This window comes from Mirounga leonina, unplaced genomic scaffold (assembly GCF_011800145.1).
Source record: "Mirounga leonina isolate KUSES-001 unplaced genomic scaffold, KU_Mleo_1.0 Mir_154, whole genome shotgun sequence".
Classification (NCBI taxonomy): Eukaryota; Metazoa; Chordata; class Mammalia; order Carnivora; family Phocidae; genus Mirounga; species Mirounga leonina.
The window spans coordinates 9753527-9778669 of NW_023270389.1; the positions used below are offsets into that span (position 1 = coordinate 9753527).

Here is a 25143-nt window from a genome sequence, read left to right on the forward strand (position 1 = left end):
ACAATAGTCAAACTATGGAAAAAGCTTGAATGTCCATTGAGTGATGAATGGATAAAGAAGATGTGGTATTGATATATATATATGTATACACACACACACACACACACAATGGAATAGTACTCAGCCATCAAAAAGAATAAAATCTTGCCACTTGCAATGACATGGATAGAGCTAGAGAGTATTATGCTAAGTGAAATAAGTCAGTCAGAGAAAGACAAATACCATATGATTTCACTCCTCTGTGGAATTTAAGAAACAAAACAGATAAACATGGGGGAAGGGAGAACAAAGAGAGAGAGAGAGAAAGAGAAACAAACCATAAGAGACTCTTAACAACAGAGAACAAACTGAGGGTTGATGGAGGGACATGGGTGAGGGATGGGCTAGAAGGGGGATGGGTATTAAGGAGGGCACTTGTTGTGGTGAGCACTGGGTGTTGTATGTAAGTGATGAATCACTGAATTCTACTCCAGAAAGCAATATTGCACTGTATGTTAACTAACTAGAATTTAAATAAAAATTTGAAAAAAAAGGTAATATATTACTATATCACCCCCAAAAATAAAATAAATAAAACAAAGTGGCCCAAAACATTAAGATTAAAATAATCGTCCACGATATATCAAGCAAAACAAAACAAAACAAAAACAAAAAAAGAGCAACTTTTACTATATTGACATCATATAAAAATGTAAGGCGAGGGATGGGGTGGCTGGGTGATAGACATTGGGGAGGGTATGTGCTATGGTGAGCGCTGTGAATTGTGCAAGACTGTCGAATCACAGACCTGTACCTCTGAAACAAATAATACAATATATGTTTTAAAAAAAATAAGAAGAATATAGCAGGAGGGGAAGGATGAAGGGGGAGAAATCGGAGGGAGAGACGAACCATGAGAGACGACAGACTCTGAAAAACAAACTGAGGGTTATGGGGGGGGTGGGAGGATGGGTTAGCTTGGTGATGGGTATTAAAGAGGGCACGTTCTGCATGGAGCACTGGGTGTTATGCACAAACAATGAATCATGGAACACTACATCAAAAACTAATGATGTAATGTATGGTGATTAACATAACAATAAAATTTTTTTAAATGTAAGGCAAAAATTAAACAGTTCTTACTGATTAAACAGTACAATTCAAATGGATTAATCATAGCTGACTAATCATGTGTTCAAAATTTCATCTTAATAAACTTCTGATATATATAAGGTAAAATAAATTAGAAATCAACTAACTAAAACTCATTACTAGTGGCTGCCTTACAATATAAGGATGTCCACTAACCCATTTCAATTCAACATGGCACTTAAGATTCTAGTGAGTTCAACAAAGCAATAAAAAGAAATGGAAGACATAAATATTTGAAGGGAAGGAGAAAAATTATTCTTATTCTCATTCTCAGATAATATGGCTGTATCCATAGAAAATCCAAAGAAATATTCAAACTATGGAAATAATATGTGACTTTAGAAATATTACTGGATTTACAGTCAAAAATTTAAGTTACTCAAAAAAATTTTACATTTTTATACTGTCGATAGACAATAAAAAATGTATATTAAAAATACCATTTACGGGGCTCCTCCTGGGTGACTCAGTCGGTTTAAGCAACCCCTTTCGGCTCAAGTCATGATCCCAGGGTCCTGGGATAGAGCCCTCATTGGGCTCCCTGCTCAGCGGGGAGTCCGCTTCTCCCTCTCCCTCTGCCTCTCCACTCACTTGTGCTTGCTCTCTCTCTCTCTCTCTCTCTCAAATAAATAAAATCTTTAAAAATTTTTTAAATTAAAAAAATAAATAAAAATACCATTTACCCCTTACAACAGAAAGCCTATGTATAAATATAGAAGGAATAATGGTACTAGAAAGTCATCAGTTGCCAAGCATCAAAGTAATAATTTATTTAGGTAGGTGGTAAGGAAGGACATGGGGTAATTGCAATAATGTTTCTTGACCTGAGTTTTGGTTATATGGGAGTGTTTAGTTATGAAAATGTATTGAGCTGACACAAGTGTACTTTCTTCAAGACAACAGTTTCAACAATGCACTGGGTAGCAAGGATATGGAAAAATGGGCATCCTGAATCTTGGCACTAAGATAACGGTACAACTTTAGCATAAAGAATTTGGGCAAAATCGGTTCCAAAAATGCCAACCAATCAGTAATCTACTCCTAGGGGATTACCTAAAGACACACTTGTGTGAAATTGTTGCCTAAAAGGATAGTCACCTATGCATTGCTTATGAGAGTAAAAACTTGGAAAGAGCTGTCTCGTTGCACTGCTGACCTTTAAATCTATCTCGTCAACTAGAACTTCGAATGAAATCTCAGACAAATCTCAGTTTTTCTGGTCTCTCTGAGACATTAACAAATAGATTCACTCATCAGATGTTAAAAATTTCCAGACCAACTGAATATCAAAGCTTTAATGAATCACCCAGTTTTAAGTCCCAGGTTGAGCTTCTCTGCAAAGTTGGCTGCATTAGTCCTAGGGTAGACAACCCTCTCACCTGGGAACTAGGTGAAAGTAAGTAAGTGACAAAGCAAATGTGCAGTGTTTAGAGTATGTTAAAATTTGTGAAAGAACAAAAAGAATACATAAAGTTATGTATGAATTGTCATTACCCAAAAAATTAGTAACAGTAGTTGTCTTCAGAGAGGAGAACCAGGTGTCTTACTTATATCTTTCTATACCTTCTAAATTTTCTACCATGTACATCCATTGCCTAGTCAAACAATTAATGGGATAAAGAAAGAGATTCATAATATATTGTTAAGCAGAAATGATGTAACATTATAATCCCATTTTTATAAACCACATATATGTGGATTTTAACCAAGAATTTTATTTTATTCTCCACTTTATATATTTCCATATTGTTTTAATTTTTCAATGAGCTTATGGTATTTAGATAGAAAAGATATTTCCATTTGTAAGATATGTAAAGAAGCATATTTTGAAGTTGGAGGAAGCTGCTTAGGGTCAGTTTTCTTCTGTGCAGGGTGCATTTAGATTGACAAAACACAGAGTATAAGAACAAAGCCAGCCACAATTAGATATGTGGCCTGTTACTATGCAAGCATCATACAACTCCACTTAACCTGATTAACAAATAATTGTGTCATGCGACTTCTACCGAAGATGATTCATAGTGTTTTCAAACACTTTTAAAATCAGACATTTCTGTTTCAGGAATACAAGTTTATCAATGACTTACAAGGTCATTTTCCTACATTTCTCAACTGCTCAGGAGGACTGAAACCTCTGCTTGTTTACCAAACACAGTCTTACTGGTGAAAATATCCAGCTATGAGGAAATCACAATAAGGCATAGCCATCAGGATCCAGACATTAGAATTAGAAGTCTAACTGTAGCTTCAGTTAAAATGCCTATGAAATCCCATATTGTGTTATCTCCTCTCAAGCAAGGATAAGCAGGGCTGTGCTTGAGGAAACAAATAATAAGGGGAAAGTTTGTGTGATTGCAGAATAAAAAAAAAAATTTTAAAAACTATGGTGTGCATTGTGTGTAGTCAGAGGATTTAGTCCTGATAACCTCAGATAAACACCTCTGAAGACACTCCTACTTCACAAATCTACCAGAAGCTAAGGTGTGGTTTGTCCATACTCAACAGGGTTCTAACTATTTCTATGGCACATATAAAGGAATTTTTCTTAAGTCCACAGCTGCTTTTCTTCTGAGGTTTGAGGACACTAGCAAACACTAATTTCAGAATCAACCAATAATGATATATTCATTAAATAAATGCTCTGCATATGGGTAAATTTACTGCTTTAAAGCTCTTTAGAGATGTTTAAAAATAGAGATTATCCAAATCACACCCTTGGAGTCTTCTGATCTAATGGGGTAGATAAGAACATACTAAAAAAACTTTAATCCAAATATAAAATAAACAAATATTTAGGAGAAACTATATAAAATGTGAATATCTGTAACCGGGAGCACCTGTTTATTAGAAGAATTTGGTGTAAGAAAATCTATCTTGAGGGCGCCTGGGTGGCTCAGTCGTTAAGCGTCTGCCTTATGCTCAGGTCATGATCCCAGGGTCCTGGGATCGAGTCCCACATCGGGCTCTCTGCTCTGCGGGAAGCCTGCTTCTCCTTCTCCCACTCCCCCTGCTTGTGTTCCTGCTCTCGCTATGTCTCTCTCTATCAAATAAATAAACAAAATCTTTAAAAATAAAAAATAAAAAAATAAATTTAAAAAAAAAGAAAATCTATCTTGAGTTTTAGCCAAAGGAATTCAGATATTGAATGAGCAGACTTGCTCAGAAGCAAAATCTGTAGTTATTATATTTTAATTTAATGAGCATTTATTATGGTCTCAATTTGCCAATGGAATGACAGTGTTGTTATATAAAGATGATCCTTTACAAGAGTCATGGCCTTTGGAGTGCTGAATAGAAAGTCCAAAACTTGAAAGCAATCAAAATGCCCTCAGGAAGTGAATGAATAAATAAATAATAAATAATCTAGACAATGGAATATTATTTGGCACTAAAAAGAAATGATTTATCAAGCCATGAAAATGCATGGAGGAAACGTAAGTGCATATTAGTAAGTGAAAGAAGTTAATCTGAAAGTTTTCTTACTCTATGATTCTAACTACATGATTTTCAGGAAAAGATAAAACTATGGAAACAGTAAAAAAATCAGTGGTTGTCAGGGGTTAATGAGGCAAAAGGGATAAATAGGAGGAGCACAGAGGATTTTTAGGGCAATAAAATTATTCTGTATGATACTATAATGGTGTGTACAAGTCCTTATAAATTTATCCAAACCCACAGAATGTAAAACAAAAGTGCATCTTAACATAAACTGTGGACTTTGAATAATGATGTGTTGATGTAGGTACATCAGTTGTAACAAAAGTACCACTCTGGTGAGGGGTGGTGATAATGGGGGAGGCTGCCAGGTGTAGGGGCAGGAGGTATGCAAGGAATCTCTGTACCTTCTGCTCAATTTTTCTGTGAACCTAAAACTGCTCCCCCCCAAAATCTATTTAAATAAAATTTAAAGATATTTAAATATGTAGATATAAATATTTGTTGACTAAATGAATGAATGAACCTAGGATAATATAGCCATCCAAAATGATAAAATGAGCATGTTCACAGGGTTGGTGGGGTTTTTTTTGTTTTGTTTTGTTTTTTAAGATTTAAAAAACGGGGGAGAGAGATAATCTCAAGCAGACTCCCCACTGAGCATGGAGCCCAATGCTGGCTTGATCCAATGACAACCCCGCACCCCCCCCCAAATCATGACCCGAGTGGAAATCAAGAGTCAGTTGCTTAACTGACTGAGCCACCCAAGGTCCCCTACAGGGTTGGTTTTTACTTTTGGCTGTTTCACCACTTCTGTTCTCATCAACAAGGGCCAGAATCTTTGTAGGAGATCTGTCTCTGAAATCCAAATCACCAAACAGTGCCCAGGTGACGGGTGTCTTTAGCGCATGCATGTGGCACGCAGCTCAGGGGACCCAGGGACCTGTTACCGGGAACCGCCAGAAGCCTGGTCATGGGAATTGGGCTGCTGGGGTCCAAGGTTTCTTCCCAATCCAGGACCTAACCTACACAAATGCCCATATTCTCCCCGCAGCCAGAGCTGGAGGACGCTGGACTGCCTTACCAGGAAGGGGCCTGGACTACACAAGGATACCCTCCCGTAAGAGACACCTGGAAGGGGCCCCCTGGGTGGCTCAGTCTGTTAAGCATCTGCTTTCGGCTCAGACCATGATGATCCTGGAGTCCCAGGACAGAGCCCCATGTCAGGCTCCCCGCTCAGTGGGGAGTCTGCTTCTCCCTCTCCCCGTGCCCTTTACCCCGCTTGTGTTCTCTCACTCGCTCACTCTCTCTCAAATAAATAAAAATCTTTTTAAAAAGGGAGAGAGAGACACTTGCTGGAGAAGACCTGGACCCCATCAGGCAAGCCAGTCGGGATAGAAGGCATCTTCCTGATTCCAAGTTCTAACCTACACAAGTGTGCACATTCCCCCTGGAGGGAAAGCTGGAGGAGTCCCGACTGCCTTGCCAGGTCTGGGCCCGGCAGCTGCTGCCTACCTTCACTAAGAAGGTACTGGGAAGTCCAGGACCCCATCAGGCAGCCAGTCCAAATGGGCACTGTCACCAGTTTAAAGCAACTGCTTCAGAAAGATTTTTTATGGGGGTGAGAGGGAGGGCTCCCTCTGCCCTGGAGGCTATGCTGCTGTTTTGGGACCAACTGAAGCTCCACAGACCTAGACGGCCCTGGTTTCCCACCATGGGCTGAGGAGGTGCTTGGTGTGCATGCGCGAAATGAGCAGGTCTTGATAGCAGGCGACCTGGAACAGAGCAAGTGTCTGGGCAAGCAGGGTCACCGGACAGGAATGCTGGGGGTGCAAGTCAGCAGCCTGATCCCAAGGGGTCTCACTCACGCAAATATGCATATTCCCCCTGGAGGGAAGAGCTGGGGGAATCAGGACTGCCCTGCCAGGTGAGGCACAAGGGATGGTTGGGATACCCTCCAATTAGAGGCACCCGGGAGCCTTGATTGCTGGAGGACCCTGGGAACGCATTGGGCAGCCAATCCCAATGGTGGCTGACTGTCACCATATTAAATCTGCCACCTCAGAAATATTTTTCCATCAGGGCCCCTGGGTGGTTCAGTCGGTTGAGCGCTGGACTCTTGATTTCAGCTCAGGTGGTTATCTCAGGGTCCTGGGATAGAGCCCCGCCTTGGGCTCCGAACTCAGCATGGATTCTGCTTGAGATTCTCTCTCCCTCTCCCCCTCCCCCCACCCACTTGTGCGCAGTCTCTCTCTCTCATAGTAAATAAAATCTTAAGTAAGAAGGGAGGGATGGAAAAGGGAAAGGAAAAGAGGGAGGGAGGAAGGAAAATATTTTCCCGTCTTGGGCTCCCTCCACCCTGAAGCCATTCAGGTGGTTGGGGGTCCTCTCAGAGTTCCTTGGGCTTGGAGAGCCCCATTCAGCCCAAGGTTGGCAGATAAAGTGCAGACTGCAGATGCGCAGGCCAGGGTAGCCAGGGATCTGGAACAGAGCAGATGTAGAGAGAGGCCAGGTCAAAGAGCAGGTTATTTGGAGTATATAGCATCTTCCTAATTCCAAGCCTTATCTTACACAAATGTGCCTATTTCCACTGACAGCAGAACTGGAAGACACTGGACTGCCTTGCCAGGGTGGGGCCAAGCTGACTGGTTGGGGTATCCTCTGATAAGAGACAGCTGGGAGCACTGGTTGCTGGAGAGGCCCCTGCCCCTTGTGGCCTGGTATGAGAGAGATTTGTGCTTGATGTTCCCACACAGCTCTGGAGCAAGGGGTAATAAGGGCCATCCTGTGCCCTGGTACTGGACCAGGACCCAGTTCAGGGGAACATAGTCACAGTTGTGAGCTCTTGGGAAAAAGCATGCATCTGCCAATGTCCAAGCTTGCACTACACAAAGGCTCCTGTTCCCTCTGAAGCTGGATACGGAGAGAATTCTAAAGCCTTATTTGGAGGGACTGAGTTGTCCTTGAATAAGACACCTGGGAGCCCCTGTTTACTGATAACTCTGAGTCCCCATTTGCAGCACTTTTAAAAGAGAATTGACTTTCCCACCTTTGTGGCCTCGGGACTGTATCCTGTTGTGGGGGCATCCCAGGAGAATATCCAGGTGGTTAGACCAGCCGTGGCATCCGAGGCTTGGAGGGCCTGGCTGCCCCAGGTCTGCTGAAGGGGTGTGTGCTCTGTGTGTGCCTGCTAGAGAGTGGTTGCTGGAGATCTGGACTAGGTCAGTGGTTGTCCTGAGCAGGAGAATCAGTGGCTCAGGCTCTTGGGGGGTCCCAAGGCATTTGATTAACTCCAAGCCTTAACCTACCCCATGGTGCCTATTGCCTCTGAAGGCAGATCTGGGGGGAACTTGAATGTCTTGCCAGGGCTGGGGTTGGGGTTACCTTCTATCAGAAACACCTGAGAACCCTGGCTGCCCAAAGGCCTGTGCTGCTGGAGTCCCGGTTCAGGAGGAGGAGCTGTGCGTGTGGGTCCTGGCAGCTCTCTGAGCAAGGGGGTATACCGGCCAGTGCGTGACCTGGTAGCCACCAGGACCTAATTCAGAGAAGTGGGGATGCTGTGGTTGGCTCTTGGGAGAAGCTGGGCCTGTCAGAACTCCTCTGTTCCTCACTGGCTGTTTGCTCGAGACTTCGGTTCTTTACCAAATGGACCCATCCACAGGCTGCATGAATGTACTCACAGTATAGCAGCAGCCGGCCCTCCCCAGAGTAAGTGATTTAAGAAAGAGAACAAAACAGAAGCCATAGTCTCTCTTACAGTTATCTCAGAAGTGTCACACCATTACTTCTGACATATTCTATTGGTCACATAGGCATCCCTGGTTCAATGTGGGAAAGGCTACATGGGATGTGAGTACCAGGAGGTGAAGATTACTGGAACCATTTGAGAGGCTGGCCACACAAAGCCTGGATATCCTGATAATTTAGCTATCTGGAATTTAAGGCCAAGGGGAGTGCAGAGATTTTTGTCTCTTTGATTGATAGCACCTAACGCAGTAACAGGTACAGGGAGATGCCCAATTAATATTAAAAGACTGAATTAGTATTAAGGGAAATGTGAACTTATCCTGCAGCCACAGCCCAGTAAGATCTGGGCATTGGTTCCCATTTGCTTTCCTTAGGATATTTAGCTCAAGATTTGATTGATTTGCATATGGTCACTGACCGTAAGGGAAGGCAACCTCCATTCTTTCAGAGGAAAAGAAAAATAGATTGAGAGTATACTATTTACTAGATAAAATTCACTCCTGCAAATATTACACTTTGGTTTGCCTAGTTCTCTAGAATCAGCACTAAGTGGATATCTTCCAGGGTACAGCTAATTTTTAGGAAAAGTAGAGAGTAAAAAAGAGTCCCTTGTGGGGTCTGTTTTGAAGCAACTTAGCAAATAAAGCAAGGACAGGGTTTTAGTGTGATCTGACACCCAAGGTACAAATGACCAATGCTTAACTGGTAGGCTTAGCCACTTTTTCTGCCATATCAGAAGCTCAGATTTACTTTATCTTGAAATTGGACTAACAGGGCCTGTCAGATGAAGAACTAAGACTGACTCCTTAGTGGGGATAAACCATTCAGACTCCTTCAACTCACAATTCTTATCAGTATTAATAATTATAATTGATATTATGGTTTAAGTACCTAATTAGAGCCATATGTTTTTCCTCAATTTTCACATTTTATCCTTAGAATGCTCATGGGGTGTGTCTGCCTAGTTCACTTTAATCCTCTTCTGAGAATCTTGCTCACCCAGAAGTAGGTCCTATATTCATCTTGCTGCTACATGACTCCACTTCCCTGGTCACAATTGATCAGATGATGGATGGTCACCTGAGCAAAAAGGGCTAATCAGATTCTATGTCCTATATGTTTGGAATTGGAACTGAGAGGCAGACTAAATGTTATTGATTTGACACCAAAAGCAAAAGTAAACAAGTGGGACCGCATCAAAATAAAAATCTTCTACTCAGCAAAGAAAACTGTCAACAAAATGAAAAGACAAATGGGAGAAAATATCTGCAAATCATACATCTTATAAGGGGTTAATGCCCAAGATATATAAAGAACTCATACAACTCAATAGCAAAAAAAAAAAAAAAAAAAAAGAATCTGATTAAAAACATGGGAAGAGCATCTGAATAGATATTTTTCCAAAGAAGATATACCAATGGCCAACAGATATATGAAAAGCTGCTCAACATCACTAATCATCAGGGAAATGCAAAATGAAACCACAATGAGATATTACCTCATTCCTATTAGAGTGGCTCATATCAAAAAGACAAGATAAAGCAAGTGTTGGTGAGGAGGTGGAGAAAAGGAAACATTTGTGCATTCTTGGTGGCAAAAAATATCGGTGCAGCTATTATGGAAAACAGTATGGAGGTTTCTTAAGAAATTAAAAGTAGAAGCACCACGTGATTCAGCAATTCCATTTATGGGCATTTATCCAAAGAAAATGAAAACACTAACTCAAAAAGATATATGCACCACGTTTATTGCAGTACTATTTGCAATAGCCAAAACACAGAAGCAACCTAAGGAACCATCAATGCATGAATGGATAAAGAAAATGTGGTACACACACACACACACACACACACACAGTGGAATATTATGTAGCCTTGAAAAAGAAGGAAATCTTGTTATTTGCAACAACATGGATGGACCTCGGGGGCAGTATTATGCTAAATGAAATAAGTCAGACAAAGAAAGATAAATAATACATAATCACACTTATATGTGAAATCTAAAAACCAACCAACCAACCAACAAAAACAAATAACAAAATCTAGACTCATAGATACACTGAACAAATTGCTGGTTGCCAGAGGTGGGGGATGATGGGTGGGTGAAATGAGCGAAGGTGGTCAAAAGGTACAAACTTGCAGTTATAAAATAAGTATAAGTATCATGATGAGGTAATGATACAGCATGATGAATATAGTTAGTAAAACGTATATTTGCAAGTTGCTAAGAGAGTAGATCTTAAAAACTCATCACAAGAAAAAAAATGTGTAACTTTGTGGTGGATATTAACTAGACTAAATCTGGTGATCATTTCATAATATATACCAATATTAATCATTAGGTTGTACACCTGAAACTAATACAATATTATAGGTCAATTATATCTCAGTAAAAATAAAGATTACAAAATAAAAGAGCTATGGAGTGATCTTTCTTCCTCATGTAAGAAAGATGAGAAATGGAGAGAGTATTGCTTATGTATATGTTTACCGAATTTGTTCTAGACCTACTAATATTTATGTGCCCTTGGGGTCCATGAGATACTTCAGTGTCCCTCCAAAAAATTCTTTTTTTGTTGCATAAGCCAATTCAAATAGAATTTGTTGCCTGTATCAAATCTGTTTTACACATAGGAACATTGTGAAGTCGATGGCACAGGGCCATCAGGGTACAAAAGGGCATCAGAGCTGAGATTAAATCAATAGCATATTGACGCTTGAGCCCATCATTTACCCCATACTGCCACTAGGAGAAAGTGTTTCCCTTTCTCAGCTGTCTTAGGAAGCTCACACCCCTTAAAGTTAATTGTGGCCATGTGACTTGCTTTGGTAGAAGAAACATAATCAGAAGTGACATGATTCATTCTTAGTGGAGATGTTGATTGCTGGTGCTTAACTGTCCACTCCATCTCTGCTTCAGCAACCCTGAGCACATCACAGTATGGAGGAGCCATAAGATCAAAGATGCGTGCACCGCTGAGCCAACGCTCTGGGAAGCCACCTGAATGACAGTGGACTTCTCATGAGAAAGAAAGAAACTTTTGTCGTTTCAAGCCACTGAGCTTTTAGAATTGTCCGATTATGCAGTAAAACCTGTCTTATTCTCATGTATCCAGCCAATGACACCTTATTCCCAAGGCCTTCTTCTTGATTTCATATCAAATCAATTCCAACTTCCCGTTCTCTTAGAGCTATTATTTCAGTTACACATGACTGCAAAATAAACCACTCCAACACTTAATAATGATTTATTATTTCTCATGATTCTGCAGATTGACTGGACTCAGCCGCCTGGTTCATCTGCTCCACACAGGATAACAGAAGGTCATTTATGTGGCTCCATTTGGTGAGGAGCTTGGCTGGGACTGGAATATGTGAGACCGTCTTTATCCTTGGGAATCTCTTTCCACGAGGCCTTTCATTATCGAGAAGTCTAGCCCCAAGCTTCTTTGCTATGTGGAGTTTCTAAGAGGACAGGCTCGCATTTGCCGGTGCCCGTCCAGCCTCCACTTGCATCGCACGTGCTGCTGTCTCAATTGCCGAAACAAGTGTTGTGGCCAAGCCCAGCGTCAATGTAGATGGGACAGTACCGGGGCGTGAATTCCAGAAGGCATGGTTCTTTGGGGATTTGCAAGGTAACAGTCTATAACAGCCACTAATTAAGCGTTAACATTGAATATTCACAGTTTTAAAAGTGTTTTCCCATTATCCCGTTTTGTTTAACAGTAAACCTTGAGGAACAAATATATGCCACCCCTGTTTTACAGAGAAGGGGACAAGGGCTCAGAAATCTGGACACTCAACTAGTAAATGGTAAAAATGAGGCTTGACCTCAGGTCTTATTACTGCCAGTCCTGTGTTTTTCTGTTCTATCACAGCGACCTCTCGCCCGCACAACCTGTGATATCTAGCTATGATCTCCATGTTTGATCTTTCCAGGTTTTGAAATTTTGCTGACAAATAAACAAAATCATCCATTTTTCAAATACTTTTTATAGAGCTTGGATTATTGTTTTTAATTGTGTGGGGGGAAATGCACCCAATTCTCAAAGACTTTGATATATTGTAACAAAGTTACTAGCAATGTTTGCTTATTGTAAAGCAAGCCCCAACTAAGCCAGGGTGGCTACTGGAAAGCAACCCTTACGTCAAACCCTGAAAGGGGACTTATTTAGACTTCATAATGCCCAAAGTTTCTTCTGAGGAACAGCTTATTTTCTGCACCCTAGCCGCACAATGAAGAGTTTCAGTCCAAAATTGCCAGATCCAAATTCTTCCAGGCATTTGCATTTATTTGCAAACATCAATTATAAGAGATCACAACTGACTAGCAAGACTTGCATTACGGTGGGGTGGGTGGGGGAGGAGTTGACTTGGTATGGGGGGCTCATAAAATTGAGAAAGCATCCATAATTCTCATTACTGCTTTCAATCACTGGATGCTGGAGAATAAATCACAAGGAGATTAGGATCGGGTCTCGCTCAGAAGCACAACCTCTGTGCCGTTGCCATGGTTCATGAGTGGTGGAGAAACAGACATTCAGAGGAACTACAGTCCTGGGGCCCATTATGAGTTGAAATCTGCTGCCAGGCCCTCCCCAGATGAGGTGCTCCACTGAAGAACACCCTGGGCAATGTGCTGTTGTCTGGTTCCATACTCTTGGCCCCCAGCCTCCAGGTGACACTTTTCATTAGGAACCTTGGCTGGCTGGGCCTTTGATCCATTTCCTTCACTTTCCTTGTCACTTTCCTGGTATGGAGAGAAATACAGAAAAGTTTAACTGCAAACCAGATACCTCTGAACTCCCCCTCTTGCAGAGACACCCCTGTAAGAAGCTTCTTTATTTAAGTAATCTCAGGCTTCATGGTCAGCCAACTTCTGCAACCCATCTCATGACATTCGAACTTCACACAAGAAAGGCAACTACAAAGTATCATGGAGTGAAACTGTTAATGATTACCAGGAGGGAGAATAATTTATATGAAGTGGAAGCAGCCAATCTTCCCCCATCAGGATGTCACATACCTTATCTTGTGTTCTGTAGTATTCATTTAACACATACTGATATTTGGGTTGATTGAGACCAAAGAAGGTAGCAAATCTTCCACCAAGGAATTCACATGCTAAAAGAAAGAATAAGCTCTTTGGTAAGCTGAATTAATAACAAACTTAGAGTCAATTGAAGGGGTAAGAGTTTAAACTTGCCTGCAGGTGATCCATTACTACACTTAACTTTAAGGCTGACAAAAGATTTCAATTGCTCTAGACTCTCAAAAAGTTCTAGGACTCAAAAAGAATTGTTAAATCTTCTATCTTCACATGGGATTACATCTATAAACTATCCTTTCCAGATGGGTATGCCAGGAGAGATTTTCCAAAATACTACCCAGGGTCAGCATTGGTCCTGATCAATCAGAATAGATGCTTTGGGTGTGAAAGTTAGGGATAAAGGTTTAGCATTAATAGTGGTTGCCCGAAGGTGTCTCCTAGAAATGTTTTCCTTTAAAATTATAAATTTCTGGGACGCCTGGGTGGCTCAGTCGTTAAGCGTCTGCCTTCGGCTCAGGTCATGATCCCAGGGTCCTGGGATCGAGTTCCACATCGGGCTCCTTGCTCAGTGAGGAGCCTGCTTCTCCCTCTCCCTCTGCTGCTCCCCCTACTTGTGCTCTCTCTCTCTCTCTCTCTGACAAATAATAAATAAATAAAAATCTTTAAATAAAAATAAAATAAAATAAAATAAAATGAAATTATAAATTTCTGACACCCACCCCCTATGACACAATTTTCTGATCCCCATGACTGATTCCTCTTCTTGGGATGTTGCTCATATCGCACATCAAAATGGGGCTCTCCATTTTTTAATGTGTTTTATCTTTTCAAAAATACTGTAGCTCTTTAATCTATTTGCCACCATGCCCGGTACATGTGTGTAAGAGAAGTTTCTAAAATATTAGAATAAATCTTGGGAAGTTTTCCTGTTTATGACCTACTAGAATTGTAAATTGAAAACACTCGTTACAGTTTCATCTGGGTTTCAGTTCTATCCAAAGTTTCTGTGTGGAGCCCAGGGTGCTGCATGCCAGCGTATTTATGCTTCCACTACCACCTGGAAGCCCCACGCAGATGTGCTTGAACACTACAGTTCTGCTTGGAACTTGGAAGCCAGCTTGATTCCCCTGTGTCCTGTCCTTGCCATCTTAAGTCAAAACCCAACATGGAAATCACTGCAGTCCCTGTTCTCCTCCACATTTTCATATCGCTGTATTGGGTTTTGCTTTTTTCACCAGACCTAATCTCCTAAGGCTTTCTCTCTCCAAAACATTTCACCTCTTCAGCCTTTCCCCAACTAAAGCACAGAGCTTTCTGGAAGACAGCATTTTTTCTGCCAATGTATCATGGTTGAGGCAAGATTAGTATCTCACCTAGATTCCCAAAGTAACTTCCAAATCCCTAACCCTTTACCCTGATGTGAAAGTCCTTTAAGGCTCATACCATCTGACTAAATCACCTCATCATTACTTTTTACTATAATTTAAAGACTTTTCTCCCCTCCCCTGCCCCCAGTGACTTTCATGATCCCCATACTGACCTTAGCCATACTTTCATAGCACTCTGATGGTATTGCCTCCATATGTCAGCATTACTGAGTCTCCCCATCAGTAGTCCCTATGCTCCTTCTACGCTGGTGATTGTGGCAACAAATTATAATTATGGGCATGTTTACTGGCCTATAATATCCATTGAATATTGAGTCCCTTGAAAGGAAAGACTGTCGTTTGTCTTTGTGTCCCAGGGACCCGCACAGTGCCAAACACATATTGGCACTCAATAAATGTTCATTTAATGAATGAATGAAGATCAGTTCCTCAGAGCTATAGCTATACTTCATATTTTCTCACATTTTTAAAGTTGTTTCCTCCCTGTTGTCCATACAACCATATGAAAGTTAGGAGGAAACAAGTAATTAGGTATCACAATTGTGTTTTAAAGAAAATTGGTGAATGTTGAGCAAAATAAAATTTAGTATTTCATCTGTTATAAACAGCCACTTAGGCCATTCACTGTGTCCCTGGGAAGGGTCAATAAAGTTCTTATTCGTAACAGAGTGATCATTGAGGGAGCTTGGAACTGTGTCATATTACAATAGTTTAAAAAAGAAGCTTGGAAGTTTATTCAGATAAAGAGTCAACTGGGGATCGGGAGAGGCTTCAAATATTTGCAACTCTGCCCCCTGAAAGAGGAATCTAGACTTGTTTTATATGGTCTTAAGAAAGACACCTAAGGGGCGCCTGGGTGGCTCAGTCGGTTAAGCGACTGCCTTCGGCTCAGGCCATGATCCTGGAGTCCCGGAATCGAGTCCCGCATCGGGCTCCCTGCTCGGCGGGGAGTCTGCGTCTCCCTCTGCCCCTCCCCCCTCTCATGTGCTCTCTCTCTCATTCTCTCTCTGTCAAATAAATAAATAAAATCTTAAAAAAAAAATTAAAAAAAAAAAAGAAAGACATCTAAGATCAATGGGAATAACTTTAAAAGAAGACAAAATATAAGGTAGAATTTACTAAAAAGAGTTGGAAAGAGATGGGAGGGTCTGCCTAAAGATGTGAGGTTCTATGCCTTTGGAAATGTTGAAGCATAGATTGAGAACTGACCAAGTCGTCCCTTCTCCAGGATGCCATGGTGTAGATTAAACTATTGGAAGCCCTAACTCTGAGGGTCTGTTAAGTCTATCCTTGAGTATTTAGGACAAAATAAATGAATAAATAACCTTGGCAATACTTACTAGAAAATGAGGTGCTTGCTATTTGCCCTGCCCAAAACCATAGGTAGGGCCCCCATGAAAGTGTAGACTGAAAAAAACAGAGAGAGAGAAATCAAGTTAGAGTAATTATTAACAAGAATGGTGATACAAAGTGTTTCATGTAGAAGTTTCAAATGTTTTATAGTATATTCCATTTTCTTTCTCATAGAGAAGAAATACAAAGTTATCAAAATTATGAGTTGACTATAAATGGATCTAGAAAGCAAACCAAGGGGAATAAGGAGTCAGCTTAAAACTGTATTTTCTACAAACCTTGTCTGGCTTAATCTCTCATTTACTCAGCCCCCATGTTCACTTATATTGATACTCTAAGCTTACGGGATCATGTATTGAATTCGTTTTCTGTTCCTTTTTTTCTTCCTCTTCCTCCTCCTCTGTGCTGTATTCTTCCATGATGTCTCCATCAACGAAATGGATAATTCTTTTGGGAGATCTACTCTTCTCTAATTCTGACTCCTGGAAATTGTCTTTTTCCATAAGAAAATAAAACAACTAGTGAATTAAAAACAGGGCACCTTAGGGCAAGTTGCCCTGGGCAGTGTTTATATAGCTGAGAGGTGTCTAGTTATTTTCAATTGATGGTAAAGCTAGAGACTTCAGATGTAATCATAGCTGTGATCTCATCAATTCTTCAAATTCAACAAGGACTGTTCAGTTCTGTATCAAAATGAAAAAATTTAATTAGACACACCGCGGAATTAGAACAATTCTTAGGAAATAGCAAGTGTCCTAGTAAAAGCTAGTTATTATTAAGTACCTATCATGTAATAGCGTATATGTTAGATACTATTCTAATGTGGTAAGCACACTATTGTCTTAATTAGTACTTAATATATTTTAAGATTATATCAGCAAACATGGCAGACTGAGTTGATATGAAAGACGTCTTTCCTGTTCCAAATACACAAAATTAAACAAATAAAAATATTAAATCAAGCTGTACTAAGGCAGTAAGAGAGACACAGAGACCGTAAAGAAGGAAGGCTAGATATCAGCAAAAGAAGGAAACCTTAAAATCCCAGGAGTGAGCCAAAGCTGACGTGGTTCCTGAGGGTTTCAGAACTAGATATAGGTGTTGGGGGCGGGGGGCCTGAAGTTTTAACACAGGTGCAGAGAGGAGAGCCCAAATCACAGATCCTGTGAGTATGAGGAGGCAAAGTGAAACACCCGCATAAAGCCAACATAATAAAGTACAATCTTATCTATAAAATCTGGACTAGGAGAACTCCCTACTGCTTTACAAAAGTGGCAAAGTAATTTGTCATCTCCTAGCAACGTGGGTAGAAATAATCACCTGAAAAATATTGGAACCCCAGGCCAGTACCAAATGCCGGGGTATGTGGCCAAATTCAGAGTCCTCCTGTGGTATGAGGACCCAAAGTGAAGCTGCAGGACCTAAAGGCAGCATAATTCACAGAACTCTGTCGGAAGCAAGCACAAAGCCGCCCTGGAGCGAACTGTCAGCAAGACAGGGTATGCTGGATCTCCACTAAAAACAACCCTTACTGAGGAGGCACTTGCAAAAACTTACAAATCACAGGAAGAAACCAATCGTCTTGAGGAAGGGTAAGCAGATGAAAAAATTGGGAGAGTCTTCACCCAAGAATTAGGAGTAATAGAACAACACAAACCTTGAAAGTGAGTATGTTTCATATATTCAAAGGGATAAAGGAAACAAAACATGATATCCAAGAGGAACAGGTTGATTTGAAAAAGAACTGAACAGAAATTCTAGAAATGAAATATATAGTCAATATAGATAGGTTGGATGTAGATTGAACAATGAAGAAATCTCTCATAACACAGCATAAACACAGTATTACATATTCCATTAACATGAAAGAAAAGTTTTGAGATGAAGAATGGGTGAAAAAGTTCAATACCTGTTGATTGGGAGTTCAGAAGAAGTGAATAGAAAAAATGGGGAACATAATGTTTGAAGAGGTAATGGCTATGAATTTTCAATATTTGAAGAACAACATAAACTCTCAAATATAGGAAACATGAAGAATCCTAAGGGGTAAATAATAATGAAATCAAACCTAGACCATGGAAATTACAGAAAATCTTAAAGTTTACAATAGAGAAGGCAGATTACTCACAAAGGAATAACAGTTAGACTAGTGGCTGGCTTTAGATCAGCAACAATTGAGACCAGAAATACATATGTTTATGTATATATGAACATTCATATATTTATGTGTTGTAAGGGCCAAGGGCAGGCTGCCCCAAGATAGGCCACTTTGGCATATTGATTATTAAATAAAAGTTACTTAAGAGCCAGCCTGTGAGGGGCGCCTGGGTGGCTCAGTCGGTTAAGCGTCTGCCTTCGGCTCAGGTCATGATCCCAGGGTCCTGGGATCGAGCCCCGCATCGGGCTCTCCGCTCCGCGGGAAGCCTGCTTCTCCCTCTCCCACTCCCCCTGCTTGTGTTCCCCCTCTCTCTGTGTCTCTCTCTGTCAAATAAATAAATCTTTAAAAAAAAAAAAAAAGAGCCAGCCTGTGGGAGAAGGCCACTCAGACCCTCCTCTGTCCCCCTGAAAGCAGGAAATCTATGTGAAAAGTACCCTCCCTGGGTACCAGAGGTAGGAAATTTAGAGCCAAGAAGACTGTACAAACAACCCTTGTTACTTTTTACTAATTTACTATCCCAGCCCAAAGTCTGTTTAGAAGTCCATACTAATTGAAGCTCTGAAAGTTTTGTTTGTCCTGTCAATTCTTCACAGATTTATTGTCTCTCTGTCTAAAAAGTACAAAATCTGCCAGCCTTGGTCATTTCTTTGGGTCTCAATTTCATTATTGGGTCTCTGTGTGCACGTACTAGAACTTTTTTTTTTTTCTCCTGTTAATCTGTCTCCTGTAAATTTAATTCTTAGTCCAACTGGAAGACCTTGAGCATAGAAAAGAATTTTTCATGCCTTCAGTATATGTGAATAAATCACCAGATCTTACTGGTACAGTGCTGAGTTTATGTCATTGGCAAAGGTGAGAGTTGCACAAGGCCCAGCAAGGGTTAAATTTGTCTTCCTGCAGTAAGGTGATGGGATACCCGCCCAACACAGGGGCTTCTAAGGAGACCTGAGCAATACACAGGGTTTTCCCTGCCTGACTTAGTGACCCTATCACAACAGGGCCTCAGCAAGAAATAAGAAAAGTTGCTACCATTTAGTTTCTGATGCCAAAGAGCAGCAAAAAGTAACCATTTTAATTTGGTGTTTAAGACCAAATTGTCAGGGCCATGAGAAATAAAACACAGCCTACAACAATAATCAAAAGGAAAGGAAAACATTTTTGAAGACATCTCACCTACCTTTATCCCTCTGCTTTTCCTTTCATTGCTTTTATTCGTTATGTTTGGCTTTGAAAGTAGTACAAAATTTGGTCCTGGAAGTTGTTCGGGAGATGATAAATCAATGAAACTTGGCTGAGGCCATACAGAGCCCTCAAACACGCTGACGTGGACATGCTCTAGTGTGTGTCTTACAGGGTGGAACATGTTTGAGTTGTGGGAAGGTCAGTTACATTACACAGTGGCATTACATAAACCCAGTGGCAGTTAAACTTGTCCAGGTTAGAAGCATCCAGGGGTCTTTTAAGAAATCCTAAGGGCAGACCACACACCCCAGGCCACTTAAATCACAATCTCTATGGGTTGGACATGGGCATCAGTTATGTTGGAAGCTGCCCAGGTGATCCCACTGTGCAGGCAAGTTTGGGGACCAGTGCCCAAGGAAGTAGGAAAAGATCTAATGATCTGGTATACATTGAGCTAGTGCCCAGACACCTTGTGTATTTTTTTTCAAGAGGGCTTTTTGCATTTTGCTTTCTGAGCCTTCCCCCCAACCTTGCTCCAAGCTAAAAAGCTTAAATATAAAAAGTTTAACAAGGCCTAACAGTCCCACTATCATTTACTGTACATTACTCCTCTGAAGACCATCTCCCAGTCCGTACCTTTCCAAACCAAGTGAAGTAAACCATCCCCCATATACCTGGCTTAACTGTTACCTGTATTACAGATTAATGATACCTGTTGGCTCTCTGAAGAAAATACTGGTTTGGGTTCTTCATGATAATAGTGTTAGGAGTTAAATGGGCATTTATATCTTTTAATTCAGGGGGGCTCAAAGGGAGGGAGGAGAGAAAAAAAAAGAAAGTGAGAGACCTAGCTTATAGTCGATTTAGTGAATGTTTTTCTGCCACCTAATGGACTTTTTGGGATGTGCCAAGCAAAATTACTGAAGAATGTGGAATATGCTTACTTTTCTTAAAGACTTTATTGAGAGAGATCCAGAGAGAGCGGGGGAGGGGCGGGGGAGAGGGAGAAGCAGCCTTCCCAGTGAGCAGGGGCGGGGGGGCAGGGCTTGATCCCAGGACCCTGAGATCATGACCTGAGCCAAAGGCAGATGCTTAACTGACTGAGCCACCCAGGTGCCCCCGGAATCTACTTATTTTTATTTACAGAACCCTTGGGAGCACCACCAACTTCACACCATGTATGTAGACATGGATGTTTTGCAAGTGATCTTTCGGAAGACCAAATACTCCCTACAACATGCTTTTTATCTCCATTTAATTCTTATGAGCACCTCTACTTTTTGTTTCTTAAAAACCCCAAATCCAGTTTATCAAGGATTGTGCCTAAGTATATAATTAACAGACCATATAATCTCCCTAACCTTTCAGTATTGCAGTACCTCGGGGCTCAGTGATTGGATCTCTTCTCTTTTTATCTATTCATTGATCTTATTTGGCCCTATGGTTGTTTGTTTTTTTTTAAGATTTTTTATTTATTTATTTGACAGAGAGATAGAGAGAACAAGTAGGCAGAGAGGCAGGCAGAGGGAGAGGGAGAAGCAGGCTCCCCGCTGAGCAGGGAGCCCGATGCAGGGCTCCATCCCAGGACCCTGGGATCATGACCTGAGACGAAGGCAGATGCTTAACCGACTGAGCCACCCAGGCGCCCCATGACCCTATGGCTATAAGTACTATCTACACACAAATTTATAACCAACAGTGTTATCTCCAGGTCAGACTTTCCCTTGGATCTCAGATTCATAGATCCTCCTTTCTACTTAACACCGCTTCTTGGATGTCTAATAGACCTCTCAGCCCTGACATACCTAAATCTTTGCTCACACTTCCAGTGCACTCTCCTTCCTACACACCCCTCCCCTAGATACACACTCCTATCTCCTCTTCTGGGAGTCTTTCCATTTCAATAAATGGCAATTCTATTCTAGTTGTTCAGACCAGAAACTTTGGAGTCATTCTTGATTCTTCTCATTTAATCACACTTCCTGGTAAGTCCATCAGGAAATCCTCTTGGATATTTCTGGAATCCTCATACCACCACTCCGCGCTGGTCTGAGCCATCATCTGTCACCTGGATTCTTACAGTGGCTCCTAACTGGCCCCCTACACTCTATACTCAGAAGGCAGCCAAGGTTGTTGAATCCTAAATCAGCTCCAATCACTGCTCTGCTTAAAACCCTCCAGGGGGTTGGCAGGGCACCTAGGGGAAAAGCCCAAGTCCTTACAATAGCCTGCAGGGCTGTAGATCTGCCCTCCCCCCCCCAATACTTGTCTGATCTCATTTTGTGCTGCTTTCCCCTTCACTCATCCCACTTCCACACGCTGGCCTTTGCACTGTCCTTCCCTGAACACAGACTCCTGGCTGGGACCTCGAACCTGCAGTTCTCGGACTAGTCTTTCCTCCCTTGGACTTCGCCTCTTTCAGGGTTTTAATGCAAATGGTCTGCTCTGAGCTCCTCTGTCTCTGGAGGCCCCTCCCCGTTCCCTTCACCCTCACCACAGCCACTACCACTCAACAGTCTTGCTCACTATTGCGTCTCCTTAGCCCTTACCATCATTGAACATACCCTGTATTTCACTTGTCTCCCTCTCCCCTTGCCCCCAGCCGGTCCTCTGGCCAGAGTGGGAGGGGCTTTACCTGTGTGCTTCCTGCTGCATCTCCCGCCCCTCCAGAGACGTGGCTGGAACTCAGTATTTGTTTAAGAAATGAACCATATGTTTAGATCATTTGAACGGGTGGCGGGGGCAGGGATTATGTAATAGATTGGGGGGAAAAAGGAAAGAACAGACTTGTAATTGGCTTTATTTCTGACGCTAAGATGGCTGCCCTTTAGTATTTTTCTCATTACGTTTACACATTAATCATTTCACTATGTCCTTCACTGCAACACAGCACTGTAACCCGTCCCAACAAAATAAGACACTAGTTCCACATGTCGGCATTTAACTTCAGGAGGACATCATACCAAAAATTTCCCAGAGTTCTTTCAGTTTTCATTAATCAAGGCATGTTTTCAAATGAACCAGGTTCAAATGCAGCAAAGCAGTGGCACACGTAGTTGGTTCCGCAGGAGCTAACGGGGTCAGGGCAGGTACTCGCAGCTTCCACCTTCCCCTCTTCCCCAGGGTGGGCGTCTAAAGGTCGAGCCTCTGCCGAACGCAGGCCTGGGACAGCCCAAGCCCCACTGGGCCGAGCAGGACTGGCTACCAGTGTCTACGCCATTTCCCGTGAGGAAAACGGCCGGCTCCACTCGGCCACTCACCCTGGAGGGCGAGCGGGTGGGGCTGAGCCAGGAGTTGTGGGGACCCAGCAAAGATGAACACGTGGACCAGCCAACCACGGCTCCCCGTGAGAACTGCTGACAGAGCATTCCCTGGCAGCATTTTTGTATCTCTATTTTCAGGACTGAACCTTGTACGTGCACCCAACCACTGTGGATAGGGTGACATTACTGAGGGCATTTCTCAACTTTTTCTATGTCATGACAGATGATGTAAGGAAATTCTCTGAAATTCTGGAGGTGACCAGCCTGGGAGCTCCAGCCACCTTACGCTCTGCCCAACTGAGAGGCTGAGTTGGCTGAGATCAGTAGGTTGAGGGAAACTACTTGAGAAGCTTTAGAGAATAAAACCCAAGGGGTGCGTGGCCAGGGGAATTTGAGCCCCATGTTGAGTGGGTGTAGGGATTACATAAATAAGCAAAACTTAAAATTTTTTTTGGAGAATAAAACTCAAGCCACTGGTGAACAAACATTTTCTCTAGGGAGCAAATGAATGACAATATGAACTCACACCTACCTCAAGCATATCAAAGGCTTTAGATATATTGAATTGCATTTAAGTGATAGCTCTGGCCTTTTGGATAAGTGGGTTTTTGTTTTATAATTCAAAGTAGGCTCCCCTTAATTTAGTCCCTTTAGTTTACTACTAAAACATGTTTAAAAATAAAGATGGAGGGGCACCTGGGTGGCTCAGTTGGTTAAGCGTCTGCCTTTGGCTCAGGTCATGATCTCAAGGTCCTAGGATTGAGCTCCCCATGGGGCTCTGTGCTCAATGGGGAGTCTGCTTCTCCTTCTCCCTCTGCCCCCTCCCCTACTTGTGCTCTAATAAATAAATAAATAAAATCTTTAAAAATAAAATTAAAATATAAATTCCAAGCAAACTGCTCAAATATCGAATCTTCAGACACAAAATTATGGTAACCCAAATGACAAGTTTTTTTTTTTAAGATTTTAGAGAGCACAATGGTGGGGGGGGATAGGGAGAACCAGACTCCCCACTGAACAGGGAGCCTGACACAGGGCTCGATCCTGATCCCAGGACCCTGGGATCACAACCTGACCAGATGGCAGACTAGCTTAACTGAGCCACCCAGGCACCCCACAAATTTATTTTTATACACATATTAAGAGACAAATGATGTGGTATTTTCTAAAGCACACTCTGGAAAATAAGATTTCTGAATGGGGTTTTATGTCTCAGTAACATTTATATGGCACTGAAAATGCCACCTCAAGTTCCCAAAGCACAGAGTTTTGTCCAGAGCACTGCTCAGCCACAAGGACTGGCTCTCTAGCCCAGTTTCCCACAGAACACACCACATCCAGTGTGATGAGTACGGTAGATACAGGCCAAGTGAACTCCTACTTTGAGATTCAGAGGTGTTAAGTACCAATAAACATAAATAGGAACCAAGGAGGTGGAGGAGTGTTGAATATTTAATGAACTCCGGTGGCGTGAAGCCACTGATGCACGTGTCTGTCATCTGAAAACGTTACTGTGAAGAGTTAGGGTTTTTGTGCCGTATTAACGGTTACTGGTTTAATAAATGTAAAAACATTTGTCAAAAAACAAAATCCCGATGAAACTGTTAAGTAAAATTACTTTATTTCATAAATAAAAAGATAATTCATTATACAAACTACTTTTAGCAGAGTATGTTAGCTGTCATTATCCAGTTTAAACTAAGTATGAAATGTATGCAATGCACAGTTAACACCGTTACATCCCTCTACAGCCTTCATGCAACTGCTTTACATCTGTTAACTTCCAAAAATTTCCAACACCATTTTAAAGAATATAATAAAGATTGGGGGATTCTAGTCACAATGCATCACTTAACGCTGAGTCAACACGCTATTTATTACTTGCTCATGTCAAAGTTGCCAATTACTGATTTAAAGTAATACCAGTATTTCCTGCATTTTACAGAAGCACTGACCGTATGACGTGTTTTCATTCCATATATGGTAGTATGATTCACAAAAATGTTCACGTGAAAATGGAGTTAACTTGGTTAATAAGCACTAGTACCTAAGACAAACAGGTCCTGTAGGCCAAGAGCAAAAAGCTGGCATCAGTACTGTTTAAAGTTTTGTCAGTAAATGGCATAGAGAAAACCAATGATTTTGTAGTAGCACACAAAATACAGTGAAATTTAACTGAGATATTTTTCTATACACGGCAAAATAAAATTAAATGTCTGTCTGGCTATTATTCCACTTATTAGAATCTGCAGCTTCAAATATTAAATGTTATATAGCAAAAGGGGTAATTAGCATTTTCACATATTTTTAAAAAATCCTGATTCTATGTATTTTCAAGAGTGAAAACTATGATTTAAGTAATCATTTCTTTGAACACAATATTGATTCAGATAGGCATAATCTATTTCTTTTTAATTTTTTTAATAATCTCTACACC

General features: G+C 41.5%; 1 protein-coding gene across 1 annotated transcript; it reads right to left on the bottom strand.

The window, feature by feature from the left end:
• Positions 1-12729: 12729 nt before the first annotated feature.
• FAM177B (family with sequence similarity 177 member B) lies at positions 12730-16606 on the bottom strand. Its single transcript, XM_035010081.1, has 4 exons — positions 16448-16606; positions 16091-16157; positions 13339-13436; positions 12730-13062 (listed from the first exon to the last, which is right to left on the bottom strand). The coding sequence occupies exons 1-4, from the start codon at positions 16604-16606 to the stop codon at positions 12880-12882; spliced, it is 507 nt and encodes a 168-aa protein (XP_034865972.1). The 3' UTR covers positions 12730-12879.
• Positions 16607-25143: the final 8537 nt, after the last annotated feature.